The sequence below is a fragment of the Diorhabda sublineata genome, chromosome 4, assembly GCF_026230105.1.
Source record: "Diorhabda sublineata isolate icDioSubl1.1 chromosome 4, icDioSubl1.1, whole genome shotgun sequence".
Taxonomy (NCBI): domain Eukaryota; kingdom Metazoa; phylum Arthropoda; class Insecta; order Coleoptera; family Chrysomelidae; genus Diorhabda; species Diorhabda sublineata.
In genome coordinates, this window is record NC_079477.1 from 3,976,517 (window position 1) to 3,991,437 (window position 14,921).

General features: G+C 33.1%; 1 protein-coding gene across 3 annotated transcripts in view; it reads right to left on the reverse strand.

Annotated features, from left to right (window-relative positions):
* Positions 1-803: 803 nt before the first annotated feature.
* LOC130442694 (protein neuralized) overlaps positions 804-14,921 on the reverse strand; it is a 92,268-nt gene continuing 78,150 nt past the window's right edge. For all 3 annotated transcript variants that reach the window (XM_056777021.1, XM_056777020.1, XM_056777019.1), the window contains exons 2-4: positions 6,135-6,304; positions 4,665-6,074; positions 804-3,602 (exon numbers count right to left, since the gene is read on the reverse strand). In XM_056777021.1, coding sequence (XP_056632999.1) covers positions 3,357-3,602; positions 4,665-6,074; positions 6,135-6,304 — 1,826 coding nt within the window. In that variant the 3' untranslated portion in view covers positions 804-3,356. The remainder of the gene's footprint in view (positions 3,603-4,664; positions 6,075-6,134; positions 6,305-14,921) is intronic.

A 14,921-nucleotide genomic window follows, 5' to 3' on the forward strand; every position in this document is an offset into this window, starting at 1 on the left:
ATAAAATTTTTGCTTTTGCTATGTACAAAAGAAGTCTCTACAACCTTTTATTTCAACCGTGACAATTTGATAACTACTAAAGTACTGTGATATTTTATGTACCTCTGGTATCAATATTGCTCATTTTTGATTTATGTTGGTGGCAGATCCACTTAAACCTTCTAACATACCTTGATATATATATTCATTAACAAACTTTTATGTTCTTTGGCTCACTGGTATTTCTAGCAATATTTTTGGTTAAATCCCTATTATTGTAATGATGTCAAATCTATTCAACTGAATTACTTTTTTACTTCTGTTTAGAATTTATTACAGTTTTCACTTTGTTAGGAAAAACTGTATTTTGTAACTTTTCATTTTAAAAGTAATATTTGTAATATCGTCTACTAATTTTCCTTGGGTTAGTTGAAAATAAATGTAAATATTATTTTGTAAATGAACATGTCCCAGTTCTAAGATGTTGTTTTTCGTGATTTCAGGAAGTTGAGAAATAGGAAATGGATGAAAATAAATACAGTAGATATTCTTTGTTATAAATAATATGCCATATTGTTTCCACTGAATAAAAACTAATTTAGCTTTTCTTCTTAGGATATGTTCTGTGCATTGCAGAGGCCCTTTGCGATAAATAATTGATATCTTATGAATAGACAAAGTTTTATTTATTAATGTATAGAAAAGAATTTTTTTTTGCAGACATTTGTGATAAACATTTTACAGAAAAATACTTTGTTTTCGTGTTTCTCCGGCAGTTAGGCGTCATATGGACACTTGGTGGATTTAAGGTTAATAAAACTACAATTTTAAGTTTTATAATATATAACGCTTTATTTAAGGACTATAATAATAATTGAACTAAGTTGAACTAAATCAGTACAATCTTAAATGACTAGAAATTCTAATATACAATAGATTTTAACCCCAAATATTTTTGATAAAGGGCCAACTTTCATTTTAACAACTGGCCATTTAAGTTTAAAAGGAATGTAGTCAATTTTTTTTTTCATAAACATTAGGATGTACACGAACAGTAACAACTTTTTTTTTAATTTTAATATAACATCCTTTTTTCTTTATCACAGAGAATATACACATGAGTGAAATAAAGAATAAAGGAGGTTTTTTTGGTAAATAATATACTTTTTTCAAACTAAAAGATAAAACATAATAAATAAATAAGTTTAAACTGTGTGGTCACAGATTGACTATCCACTGATTTTTGTGGAGCACGATAGAATGACTAATTTTTCCATCGCAAACGCAGACAATCTCATAAACTCGAGATTAGTCCATCTTTGGTTATATTTGACAGAAAAACGAAGTAACTTTCACAATATTGACAATGTTGCTTGAATATTATTTATAAAACCCAAATTTCGACAAATAATTTTACCAAAAATTAGATAATTTGAACTAGGCGATATCATTAGGAACTTGTTAATATGGATGGATTGAAGAAAATTTTTTCATATAAATAACAAAATAAATTATTCATGCTATATATATCGGATTGATCTTTACTACATTTCATTTTAACATATGTCGCCACCATTCCACTACAATGCAACCTATTTAATAATAATGTAGCTTACCACTAGATGCCATAAGCTCAAACTCTGCCTTAGTTACAAGTTTGTAGCCATAAACTTTGAATAATCCAATATTCCAGTTTTTTATAAAGGATAGAAGCTACTATGTATCACAAAAGGAATATTTACTGAATGGTTCCAAAGTTAGTTTGTGCCATTTGTAATATGGAAAATAAAAGTAGTTAATATACTTATAGATACTAAGTTATAAATATATCAATATAGGGATAAAGCAACTACGCCATCTCTATGTGATGACACGAACCTTCGAGCCATCATATTGAATAAGAATATCTATCATTATTTGAAAATAATGGAATTTAAATAACAATTTTTGATTAGCTACCAAAGATAATTACATGCCAAAATAATAGGAGCATTGAGCTGAAATTCTAGAGAGGTGTTTATGAAGGTTATATCTAAGTAGAAAAAAATCAGAACGTTGATGGGTCCCATAGTATGAGAAAAACGTGGAACCAAACTTGTTCGAATATTGATGAAAAATCTTCCACGCCAAAATAAAGATTATTTGTAATATGAGTAATAATATTATAACTACTTTCCAAAACACTCAGTAAATTTATCCAATGATATTGACAACATTTACATATTGTTTTTATGTCCAAATTGCACCCTACTACAGTCGATATACCAATATGTAATACAGATAAAAATTTTGTTTTGTTTAACTTGATTCTGACCATATGTTGGATTTTATTTAGATAAAAATGTGAGTATCCACATTATAAAAAAATTCTGGAATAAAATTTGGCATTCAGAAACTAAAGAATTATCCAACAGTAATAGAAACAATCAGATTAGACAAAACAATGATGTGTAAGGAAACATCTGATATGATTTTAACCGGCATAATAAGAGAAACTTGATGACTATGGTAGTCAAATAGGTATCAGGATAGCACAAAGAAGCTATGTTAGCATTTGGCAAATATATACAATGGGTGGCCCAAAATAATATACCTGTTAACCAAATTAAGGAACTTTGATTTCAGTTGTGGGGATAATTTGAATAAATAGTAACAGTAGAATCGATCATTGTGGTGAATGGTAACAAATTGATTGATAATTTTCTATGGGTAAGAATTTGTTTGATGACAGTCTTCAGTACTTAACAATGAGTAGTTGGGTGAGAGGAACCATTTGGTATGATATTGATATCATAATGGTGATGAAAAGTAACATTTTGAACTGACAATTTTCTATGAATAAGAATTTTTAAAAAAATATATGAATTTCAGTATTTACATGTTCTATCCGCTTTCAGCAGACTTATCAGGTACGATATATTTAAATTTGTATGTTTAGCAAACTCACTGTATATTATTTAAATAAATATATGTTTTTATCTGATGGAATTTGAAGTTTTCTAATATCCAAGCAACTTTGTAGTAGTACAGATAAAAAATATAGTTTGGGACACAAAAATATTTTTCAACAAATTCAGTCTTTTTTACAACACGAGCTTTAGGCAGTAAAGTTCTCTAATATGTTTTTTTTTGGAAGCACTAGTCACTTCAGACACATAGTCGTCTAAAAAAATTGTTCAACAATGTCCAAACTACAGGTAACAATTTAACCCTTGGTCAACTGATCAGATTTCACTAAATTAATAAGAAATAAATCAACTCTGATGAAGAAGATCAAAGGAATTTGAAATTAAACATAAAAAATGATACTAAAAAACAAACAGAACATTCAACCGATCATTTTTGTTTAGTAAAATCTGATCTTATAAAAATATGTCCTACGATTTATATGTTCGAATCACATCTCTAATAACCGCCCTACAAAGGGGGCAATGCCCACCTCCTTTTCCACGCCACTGTTGCAGAGCGCATTCATAACACATGCACATGTGCCCGCACATGTAAAGCACTGCGTCTATAGGGTGTTCATAACAAATTGTACATTCTACTCCTGCACCAATCGTGGTACCATTTTGTTCAACCCAAGACAACGGAGTCGAATATGTACTAGAATCCGAGATGGGCTGGAAAAGAAGAAAACAATAATTTAATATATTATGTCTAATAGGGTATTTTTTCTAATTAGATGGAATTGAGGAAATAAGAAATAAATATTTGTTTAAAAAAATTAGCAACGTTACTATATTTAAAATTTAATATAGATATACATAAAGTTCTATACATTTATAGGTTATGTTTTGTAACTATTAATTTTTATTATAAGAAAAAATACAGTAAATTGACTGAAATAAAAATTTACAAGATTTGTTAAGACCAATGATCACTTATTTGCAAAAGAAACTTCAAAAATAAACAAAGAAGAGAAGGAAGAACTGAAAATAGTTTAGAAAATGATATCGAAACCAAACACGACATTAAAAATTGAAAGTAGACCAAAGAAATTGAACAAGAGAATATAAAAATGTATATAAAGGCACAGAGACTCGAGAAAATTTTCGAAAAGGCAACAGACATCATTAAAAATGTTACAAAATGGATGCTTGAGTGGAATCCCATGAAATAGAAAGTTATCTGGGAATAAATTAACAAAATAAAAATTTACAAGATTTGTTAAGACCAATGATCACTTATTCGTAATAGAAACTTCAGTAATAAACAAAGAAGAGAAAGAAGAACTAATAGAAGCGTCACTAATAAAGAAAAGGAATGTAAGAATAAGAGAACCACTAAACGACAAACTATGAAAAAACCCAGCAGGATTAAGAAGTTGCATCGACTGTAATGCATCAGAAAGTCAACTGGTATCTCAAGAACAACAAAACAAAGATTGTTTCAGACCAATCTAAAATCTATTCTGTTATATGGAGCCGAAACTTGGCTTTATAAAAGGAAGGTACCATTTAATTGTAATAAAACAGGCAATAGCAAAAGAGGTAGACCTGTACGAACATGGAGAAGAACTGCAACAGATATACATGGAATGGAGAGTTCCCGTCAACAAAATTGAAAGAAACCCACAAAACCATGCAAGAGGGCTGCGATCTCATCGTTTTAACAAAGCTGTGTGTTTCACTGGGAGCTATATGACGATGATTATGTGAATAGTTTTAATTGCAGATACTCACTTCTACGTAATTACTGCTACATGTGGACATCATAGTTCCAGTAGGTAAATTGGATGAAGTAGGAATAGGTGCCATTACCGTACTTGGAGACACTGCAGGTTGAGTCGAATGCCCAGGATATGAATTATGTTGACTAGGATGATTATTGACTGAATTTTGAGAAGAATGGTGTTGGTGATGAGACGTTGGAATCGGAGCAGCCGTACTGATGATACTCGCGTGCGCGGGAGGTAGAATAACCGACAAAACAGTACCACCATTAGCGCTAGGTTGAACTTGGATATCGGCGGGTGCTACACAACATAATCTCGAATTTGAATTTTGCATAGCGGTGTTTCTACGAATTTCCGATTGACTATTAATACTGTTCATGGATTCGCTGGTGGGTGTTATGATTCTTCTTTCTGGATTTCTGGTCGGCGAAATCGGAGTGGTGCTACTTAAAACTCTGATCCGTTGGGTGGATCCGTATATGTCGAAGAACGCCCATAACCTCAGAGATTGATCAACGTGCATTATAACTAGAGGAGCTCCGTGGTTTTTACAAATTTGTACTTCTCCGTTAAGTGATACGGAAAAGCTAATTTCGTCTCCTTTGTTTAAATTTCTGGCGAAATCTCTACTCAATACCCAATATTCTGGTCTATCCAATAAAAAATTGGAATCGTCGGGAAGGTCTGTTTGGGTAAGTAGAGCTGGATCACAGGAAGTCAATCCTATACTCAAACAACCTTGGAACATCGGTTCGGTTCCTAAAATTTGTACTACTATTCTTTCTCCAATCTGTAAAGGTCTGTAAGTGAATACATAACCTTGGCAGAATTCCGTGTCCGATCTGAAAGCAACGCTTCGGTTATTTGTCATGAATTTAACGTTTCTACCTCTAGTTCTATGTAAGGGCATCGCTTGGTAGTTGAAATGCGTGGGTTGGTATCGGAGTAATGGTAAAGTCATTTCTTCGTTAGATTGAATTGACATCTGCTGCATTGGATACGTTATTCTATCGGCGACGTCTTGTCTATTATCGCAGTTCGGTGTTGCATTATATCTGGATGAGTTGTTCAATTGATGTCTAACATCAACAAATTCTATTGCCGTAGAATTTCCGTATACGTCGATTAAACACCATAAGGGACCTCTGGTTTCGACACTACTGAAGAAAATCCCCTTTTCTTCACCATTTATACCAAAATGGACGTCACCAGTGGAAGTTACGTAGTAAAAAAGTATGGTGCCTTGGCTACAGAAACGTTCGGGAAGAGCTTTAGCCCAATATCCTGGTTTATTGGTAAGATCCGGGCAGGCATATTTCGGCAGACCATATCGAAGGCTAGTTGGATCGTTGTAAGTGAAACCAAATCTTATCACCCCCGACCAATTATTGGAAATCTCCAAGAACTTGATGCAAACCTACAACGATAGAAGAAAATGAATGTGACTGTAAAAAAATAAAAAGTAAAAAAAAAATACTTTTTCATTAACTTTAACGGGTCTCGAGCTGAAAGCTATCCCTTTGCAAAAGCTTTCGACGCGCCTTGCAATAGTACCATCCCTTGAAATTCTAATATTTTCACCGTGGACGTTGTGGAATAATAAAGGGGGTAGATTGTTTGTACCACCGTTTGATGATGAACGGGAGGCTGTAACAAAAAAAATATACTATAAAAAATATACCATCTTGATCGACTCATATTCACCAACATCAACATTGTAAGTTCAATCAATCTACAGGAAAAAACAGAACTGTATCTTATGTAACAGCCGACAAATTTTTGAGTCAATCAGAGCTAGGTAGTATCACCTCTAGGCTAGTACAAAACTATATTGAGCGGCTTTTAGAAGCTGTCGACTATAATTATATTAAACTTGTGTGGGTTCCTGAAGATTTTGGTGTTCAGGGAAATGACAGGATAGACGAGAACGATACGGTCTCCCCAATTCCAAAACTATATGGTTTCATCAAAAGTCTAATGGTTGGGAGGGCTCGAGACAGTTTATTAAAGATATGACTGAAAACCTCCGATACACTAAAATCCTAGAATCTTCTTTAAAGTACTCAATGTCCAAGATGTAAAGGTAAGAAGTAAACTTCAACCCACATATTGTTTATATTTCGTTATTCGACGTAATAATGTCGGGAGAAAACACCAAAATCCAGGACATCTTATCGGCAACATTCGCTACGCGCAACCGCTTGTATATGTCGATTCAAAGAGCGTCACCTAGCAGGAAGCCTCTTCGGATAGTCAAACGTAGTCAATGTGAAATTGTAATCGGGATCCATCCTTCACGTGGTATGAGACTTGGTGATACAAGTTGGACTCGACCTCCAAACGGGAATCGATGAAATGAGATTCACCCCGTGATCTGGAAAGTCAAGACATTTCTGTGGAGCAACTAGTGAAATGATTCTACAAAGCATCCGACCATAATTGAGCGGTACTAGGTAGTGGGACCTAATGCACGAATATTTTACAATCCGCATGTGCCAATAATGACTCAGCGTGTCGTAACTAGTCTTGGTCCACCGTACTCCTATGACCTTTGCGTCGACAATCCAAGAACGTGGAACTTCTGATATGCCATTGACTCTGGTTCTAACAGTTATTAGACGCTTTATGAATGTTACGAAGGTAATTTATTTGTATCTTCTGTTTTATTTTTTCGTTTGTAATGCCGTTCACTGACGTATGTATATTTTTTACGCTTAGTACATTCTGTCTCAATCAGAATCTGATTATATATAGTAAAGTATTCGTAGAAGGCCTTATAAACTACATTTGGGTATTAAAAGTTGTTGAAAAAGAAAAAGTTTTAAAATTAAAAACCAGAGAAAATAATCTACAAATTCATTATATCTGTAATGTTAATTATAATCATTTGTTTTGTATAATTTATGTCAGATTTGATATAATAGTCCAAATTACTTTTATTGTAGACATATTTATGAGCCAGAAGTGATTCACAGTAGAATTTAGATGTTCATGTGAAAGTTTATATATTCGTTATACTCAACTAAAAATATTACATCAACTTGTAGGAAATATAAATTATGCAATTGAAATTCTTAGTGGGTTGTTATAATTTCCAGGTGAGAATAAAAAAAAAGTTTCTTAATACTACCTTAATCATAGTAGATACTAAACTGTGCGTCAGCGAAAACAGGTCACTCCAAATATTTGCTAAATCATCAATTGTTACTAATTGCTTATTTATTAATTCAGTGAAATGGTTTGGTATGTATACGGAGCAGGCAGATCGACCCTGTACAGATTAGAAACAACTTCTCGCAACCAAGGAAACGATTCAATTGTCAGTTATTAAAATTTCGACTACTTCATGTACGTTCATTGTGAGTTAAAACGGTTACGTTGTAACATTTCTAGTGATTTTAAGGTTTAGACGTATCGCTGTACTAAAGTACAGTACTCCATTGAGTTAAATTTCTAATAATGGATGAAAAATATCGGAGAACTGTTGAGATTGAAATATTGCTGGATATTGGAACGAGTCAACGAGAGATTGCGAGACGTTTGATTTCTGTTAATGCTCGACCGCACACGGAAAGAATAGTAACGGAGTACCATGAAAAGGTTGGTATTGCGAAAATGGTCTGGCCCGCTCAGAGCCCCGATCTCAATCCTATTGAGCATATTTGGAGCCAGCTCAAAAGACGTGTAAGACGTCGCATACCTGCTCTATCAACACGAAGAGAGCTCCGATTGGATCTGATTGAGGAATGGATAAACTTTCCTCAAGCAAACATTCAGAATGTCTTGCGTTTTATGCCCGCTCACTTGAGGTCACTTTTTGTGTGTGCTTTGTTCAATTATTGTAGTGTTAATTGAAAGTGTTGTTTCTAATTGTAACCGGTATAAATATTTATTACAACAAAAATAAACTACATGTAAAAATTTGGATAATTTTGCAGATTTTTGGGGTGGCTGGTTTTCGCTGACGCGCAGTGTATTTGTATTAGACATGATTTTAATCACAACAAACTGATTTTTTTTATCTGTAACCTTGGAGAACTTCTAGGAAACCATTCTAATTTTAATAACGATAACTAAACCGTTTTTATTTGTCTGGTAGATATAAAAAGTGTAGGTATAGGATTCGAAATAATGATAGGGCGGTAGTCAGCGCTCCTTATATCCGGTATAAAAACGGAAACTGTACCACGTGCATAAGTGCATATAGCTTATATCCTCAGGTTCACTCTAGCTACCAGAGTTGGTTTCAAATTACTGAAATTTCAGGTAGTTCAATTGTATTTCAATGAAATAATGTGGGAATACAACAATTAGAAACGATCTACGACAGGGAAACATTAGGATATCTGAGAAAGGCAGATAAACATTTGTATAATTCCAAATGCATATCTTTAGAAGACTGATGCGTCTTCTGCGACTTTTTCTTCTTCTTCAATATTGGATTCAAGACAATTTACACAGCTACACAAAACTGGCAGTGCAAAATGGACTGAATTTTAAAAAAATAGTCGAAATTTGTTACTAATTAGTTGTCTCAATGAGATTTTATTGCTCAGTCTGGTACCAAAAAACAATAACAGTACCAATAGCAAGGAATAAGAAAATCCAAACTGAAAATAGACTAAAATTGTTGCCGGTGAACCCTACCGGAAAAAATGTTTACCGGTCAATAATTTGTTATGTAATGAGTAGACAAACCGCCATGAGAATTTGTAATGTTGGATAATGTTTAGTTTTTTATGTGCGATTTTGGTGATATTTTTTTTAATTTTTCGTTATTGAGTAGACCACTAAAAGAAGACGAAGCGGTTTTTAAAGCGGGACATATTGTATTATGTAGACTAGAAGGAACAAATTCAAAAACCATTAAAAGTTTGTGTCTACAGACGTCAGGTACTATGAATGATATAGTTAAAGATTGGAAATGCTACCAAAATGGCCAATAGAATGGGATTTTAACAACTGGTACGTTTTTATTGTTTTCGAAGTGCACCTTATAGATGTTTTTATTTCAGAAAAGCACTTTAAACAGGTATATACACTTTCTATTGTTTATAAAACAAGAAAATTAGTTCGTATTCTGTCTTTTCTGTTCATCTCTATTGAAGTTTGAATGGAAATTAATAGATGTCGCCCACTTAGTCAAAATCGGATATTTTACTAATGTAACTTCAAAATTAATTGTCGAATCAGTTGGCGCTTGGAAATGTGCATCGAATATCGCTAGCCTAGATGATTTTATAGGAAAATGTCGCAATTAAAATGTTCATAAAAAGTGTTTTGTTTATTTTGGGGCTCAAAAAGTTCCAACTTACTCATGAGTTTCCGCCTTTCCAGGTGTAAGGCTTATTGGAGTTGCGTGTCATTTCGTGGGCTTCTTTTGCCACATCTATTTCTATTACTTTGTTTTTTGTTCTATTTTCTGTCATGTAAGAGCTGGATAATGTGTAAAAATAGTTTTTGAGCTCTCCACCATGGGAAATGGAAAATGTCTGGGAGTTCTTACCTCAAACTTACTTATGACTTTTCCCCTTTCCAGGTGTAAGGCTTATTGGAGTTGCGTGTCATTTCGTGGGCTCCTTTTGCCACATCTATTTCTATTCCTTCGTTTTCTGTTCCATTTTCTGTCATGTAAGAGCTGGATAATGTGTAAAAAATTAGTTTTTGAGCTCTCCAACTTGGGAAATGGAAAATGTTTGAGAATTCTAACCTCAAACTTATTTATGACTTCCCCCTTTCCAGGTGTAAGGCTTATTGGAGTTGCGTGTCATTTCGTGGGCTCCTTTTGCCACATCTATTTCTATTCCTTTATTTTTTGTTCTATTTTTCTGTCATCTGATTCCTCGTTTTTCTCCTACCGACACCTTATTCGATCTTTCTTTTTTGTTTTTGTAAGTTCATGCTTCATCTGTGCTCAAAGAGCTCGATGATGTGTAGAAAAATTAGTTTTTCAGCTCTCCACCATGTTAAATGGAAAATGTCTGAGAGTTCTAATCTCAAACTTACTTATGACTTTCCTCCTTTCCAGATGCAAGACTCATTGGAGTTGCGTGTCATTTCGTGGGCTCCTTTTACGACATCTATTTCCATTCCTTCGTTTTCTGTTCCATTTTCTGTCATGTAAGAGCTGGATAATGTGTAAAAAATTATTTTTTGAGCTCTCCAACTTGGGAAATGGAAAATGTTTGAGAATTCTAACCTCAAACTTATTTATGACTTCCCCCTTTCCAGGTGTAAGGCTTATTGGAGTTGCGTGTCATTTCGTGGGCTCCTTTTACGACATCTATTTCCATTTCTTTGTTTCTATTTTCTGTCATGTAAGAGCTGGATAATGTGTAAAAAATTAGTTTTTGAGCTCTCCAACTTGGGAAATGGAAAATGTTTGAGAATTCTAACCTCAAATTTACTTATGACTTCCCCCTTTCCAGGTGTAAGGCTTATTGGAGTTGCGTGTCATTTCGTGGGCTCCTTTTACGACATCTATTTCTATTCCTTCGTTTTCTGTTCCATTTTCTGTCATGTAAGAGCTGGATAATGTGTAAAAAAATAGTTTTTGAGCTCTCCAACTTGGGAAATGGAAAATGTTTGAGAATTCTAACCTCAAACTTACTTATGACTTCCCCCTTTCCAGGTGTAAGGCTTATTGGAGTTGCGTGTCATTTCGTGGGCTCCTTTTACGACATCTATTTCCATTCCTTCGTTTTCTGTTCCATTTTCTGTCATGTAAGAGCTGGATAATGTGTAAAAAATTAGTTTTTGAGCTCTCCAACTTGGGAAATGGAAAATGTTTGAGAATTCTAACCTCAAACTTATTTATGACTTCCCCCTTTCCAGGTGTAAGGCTTATTGGAGTTGCGTGTCATTTCGTGGGCTCCTTTTACGACATCTATTTCTATTCCTTCGTTTTCTGTTCCATTTTCTGTCATGTAAGAGCTGGATAATGTGTAAAAAATTAGTTTTTGAGCTCTCCACCATGTTAAATGGAAAATGTCTGAGAGTTCTAATCTCAAACTTACTTATGACTTTCCTCCTTTCCAGATGCAAGACTCATTGGAGTTGCGTGTCATTTCGTGGGCTCCTTTTACGACATCTATTTCCATTCCTTTGTTTCTTTTTTCTATTTTCTGTCATGTAAGAGCTGGATAATGTGTAAAAAAATAGTTTTTGAGCTCTCCAACTTGGGAAATGGAAAATGTTTGAGAATTCTAACCTCAAATTTACTTATGACTTCCCCCTTTCCAGGTGTAAGGCTTATTGGAGTTGCGTGTCATTTCGTGGGCTCCTTTTACGACATCTATTTCTATTCCTTCGTTTTCTGTTCCATTTTCTGTCATGTAAGAGCTGGATAATGTGTAAAAAAATAGTTTTTGAGCTCTCCAACTTGGGAAATGGAAAATGTTTGAGATTTCTAACCTCAAACTTACTTATGACTTCCCCCTTTCCAGGTGTAAGGCTTATTGGAGTTGCGTGTCATTTCGTGGGCTCCTTTTGAACTTGGGAAATGGAAAATGTTTGAAAATGCCAACCTCAAACTTACTTATGTCTATCTATGTTTCTACCCTTTTTAAATCAATTATACACCGAGAAAAGTGTTAAGAAATGATCCATGATTCGATATCAATTATTAGTACCTTGAATTTTTACCGCTTTTAAAGTGCGAGTAAACATTTTTTTTCGACCTAGCAACCATTTATATTCTTCTAGTTTCCACAATGGTTGTTTCGAGATTATATTCTCACGTATACATCAATAACATCAATCATTAAAAGTTACTATTAGTCATTTGGGATATAATACCGCTTGGCTTACGTAAATATTTGAAGTAGCTCATACCAGAAAAGTATTTTAGGAGGATCGAGTTTTACCATGTTTTCGTAATAATTAAATGATAACTCAATTGAAATATATGAACTTTCATACTATTAAATAAGTAGATCATTTATTAGTAGAAAAACAAAGATTATCAATAGTTTTTGTTGAAAGACTGTTGGGAAAAGATAAATAAGAAGTTAATAAAAGTTTTGAGTATTACAAAGGGTTTCTATAAAAACAGTATCATCATCACCATTTAGTTCCGTCTACCGCTGGACATAAGTCTCTCTTAACCAAGACTATTTTGCACGGTTTTGAGCATCTTGGATCCAGTTTGAAGATATCTTTCAATTGCATCCGTAACTTTTGTACTCTCGTAATGTCACTCATGACATGGTCTTCTCCATGTCTCGTTGAGTCCTTTTTATTTTATTCACAGTTTTTTTGTGTTTCAGAACCATAAGACAATACTGGGCATTGGTCCAATATTAAAACATTGTTGGAAACACAAAAGTTTAAAGCAGTCGTGGCAAATATGTGAAATTGAAGGAGTAGACATTATTTATGAGACACCCTATATATAGTTCACTGACAAAGAAAACAATTTAGTTTCAATTGGAGCTCATGATGATGCTTTACATCAAATTCATATCTGATAAACTTTCTCAAAAATTACCTATTATTATTTAGAGAAAATGAACTTTATTTATGAGACACCCTATATGTAATATATGTATAAAATGAAAATCCTTATGCAAAAGTGGTATTTCCACACCGGATTTGTATACCTGAGACTTCCCCTCACCAATACAGCTGTCCATTTCTTTCTCTGGTCCCTTCTTGTCTCTGACATATTGCAGATAGAAAACACCACCTGGTTCTCACCGTAATATAAGGGAAGATGTATTCCCCCTATGCGTTTTACTCTTTGTTGTGCCAAATACGCACACATGCCGATGTAGCGTACAAATTTGGTAAGCGAAAACATGTAAAAGTTAAAGTTTCATGGGGCACCATGATATAAAAATTTGATATCTATTGGTTATGATTTTTTTTTTGATTTATTACTATTGCTGAATGTTGTGGCAAATACTCGAGTGTTAATTGAACATTGGTGGAAAAATTTTACCTTTCGAACTGATTTGTGAGGTTGATTTTTATGCCGACGATTTTGGGATCATCATGAAACGATTTAGAAAATAATTTGACTATTAATAAAAAAATGAAAAATATTATTAATTATCATGTGATTATCATTAATTATCATGTCAATTTTCAGTTTGAAACGTCTTTTAATTTATGCTTATAATAAATATGACGGTTGCCTTCATGTAAAATCGATACAATATATCAAAAATTAATCGATAGTTTTATTTCGACGCTCGTTTCGTATAATTATGACTCTAAGAAAGAAATCTTTTCCTAATAATTACGTCATTATCTCAAAGAATTAAATAGAGATAAATCTTAAAAGAGATGAACATCGCGAGTTCTTTGTTTGAAATGTTGTTTCCCACGGCATCAGCCGGATCAGTGAGAACGCGAAGAAATTAATCGATACGTTCACCTGAAGATGGTCTTACCAAAGGAATCATACATTTTGGTTTGAAAATAAGATCATTTGGACCATAACATCGCCAAACAACTCTCTTATAATATGTTGAATGAAAGTGGATCGTTATATAACTTTTTTTTTAAATTTAATTAACAATTATCGGTTCTGGATGATTTAATGACGTATAATATTGATAATTTATGATAAAAAATTGTGAAAACTTAAGTTACCTAATAAATATATTGTAGCAACATCTTTACACATATTTTAGGGATATTTTGAATTTGTAGTAATTGAGAAAACAATAATTTGCGTGAAATAAACCTCAATAAGTTTCTTATTCATCCAATCTGATGTGTGAGAAACATAGAAGACTGAAAATTGATTCATAGATTTACGATAAAACTTGATAAAGAAAAGACATTTCCTAGATTAGAAATATACTTTTAAAAATAATCGCTGTTTTGAAAATGTAATAAAACAATGAAAATTGAATAAACAAAACTTTAATACAGATTCAAAGAATAATTTTTAAATACACACTCCTCATGTGACACGAATATCCAGCTGTTATAACAGCGTCCAAATGACGTCCTTTTATTCTTGAACTACTTAATCTGTTCCTTAACAATTTGTCTACTATCTCCAATCACTGCGTTTATCTTCTGTATTCAGTATCCTCTGTATTTTGTCGTTCACTATGTTCCTTTATACTTTTTAATATTTCCATTTATCGATCTCTTTTCTGTGCAGTTTTGTGTTTTTTTTAGTACTCATAATGTCCCGTAGAAATATGTATATACGATTTCTTCACAATCAATTTTATTTCACTTCATTGGAAGATTTGAAAAAATTGCTGCAGGAAAAGTTATGATGAACTTTGAAGAACTACTTTTA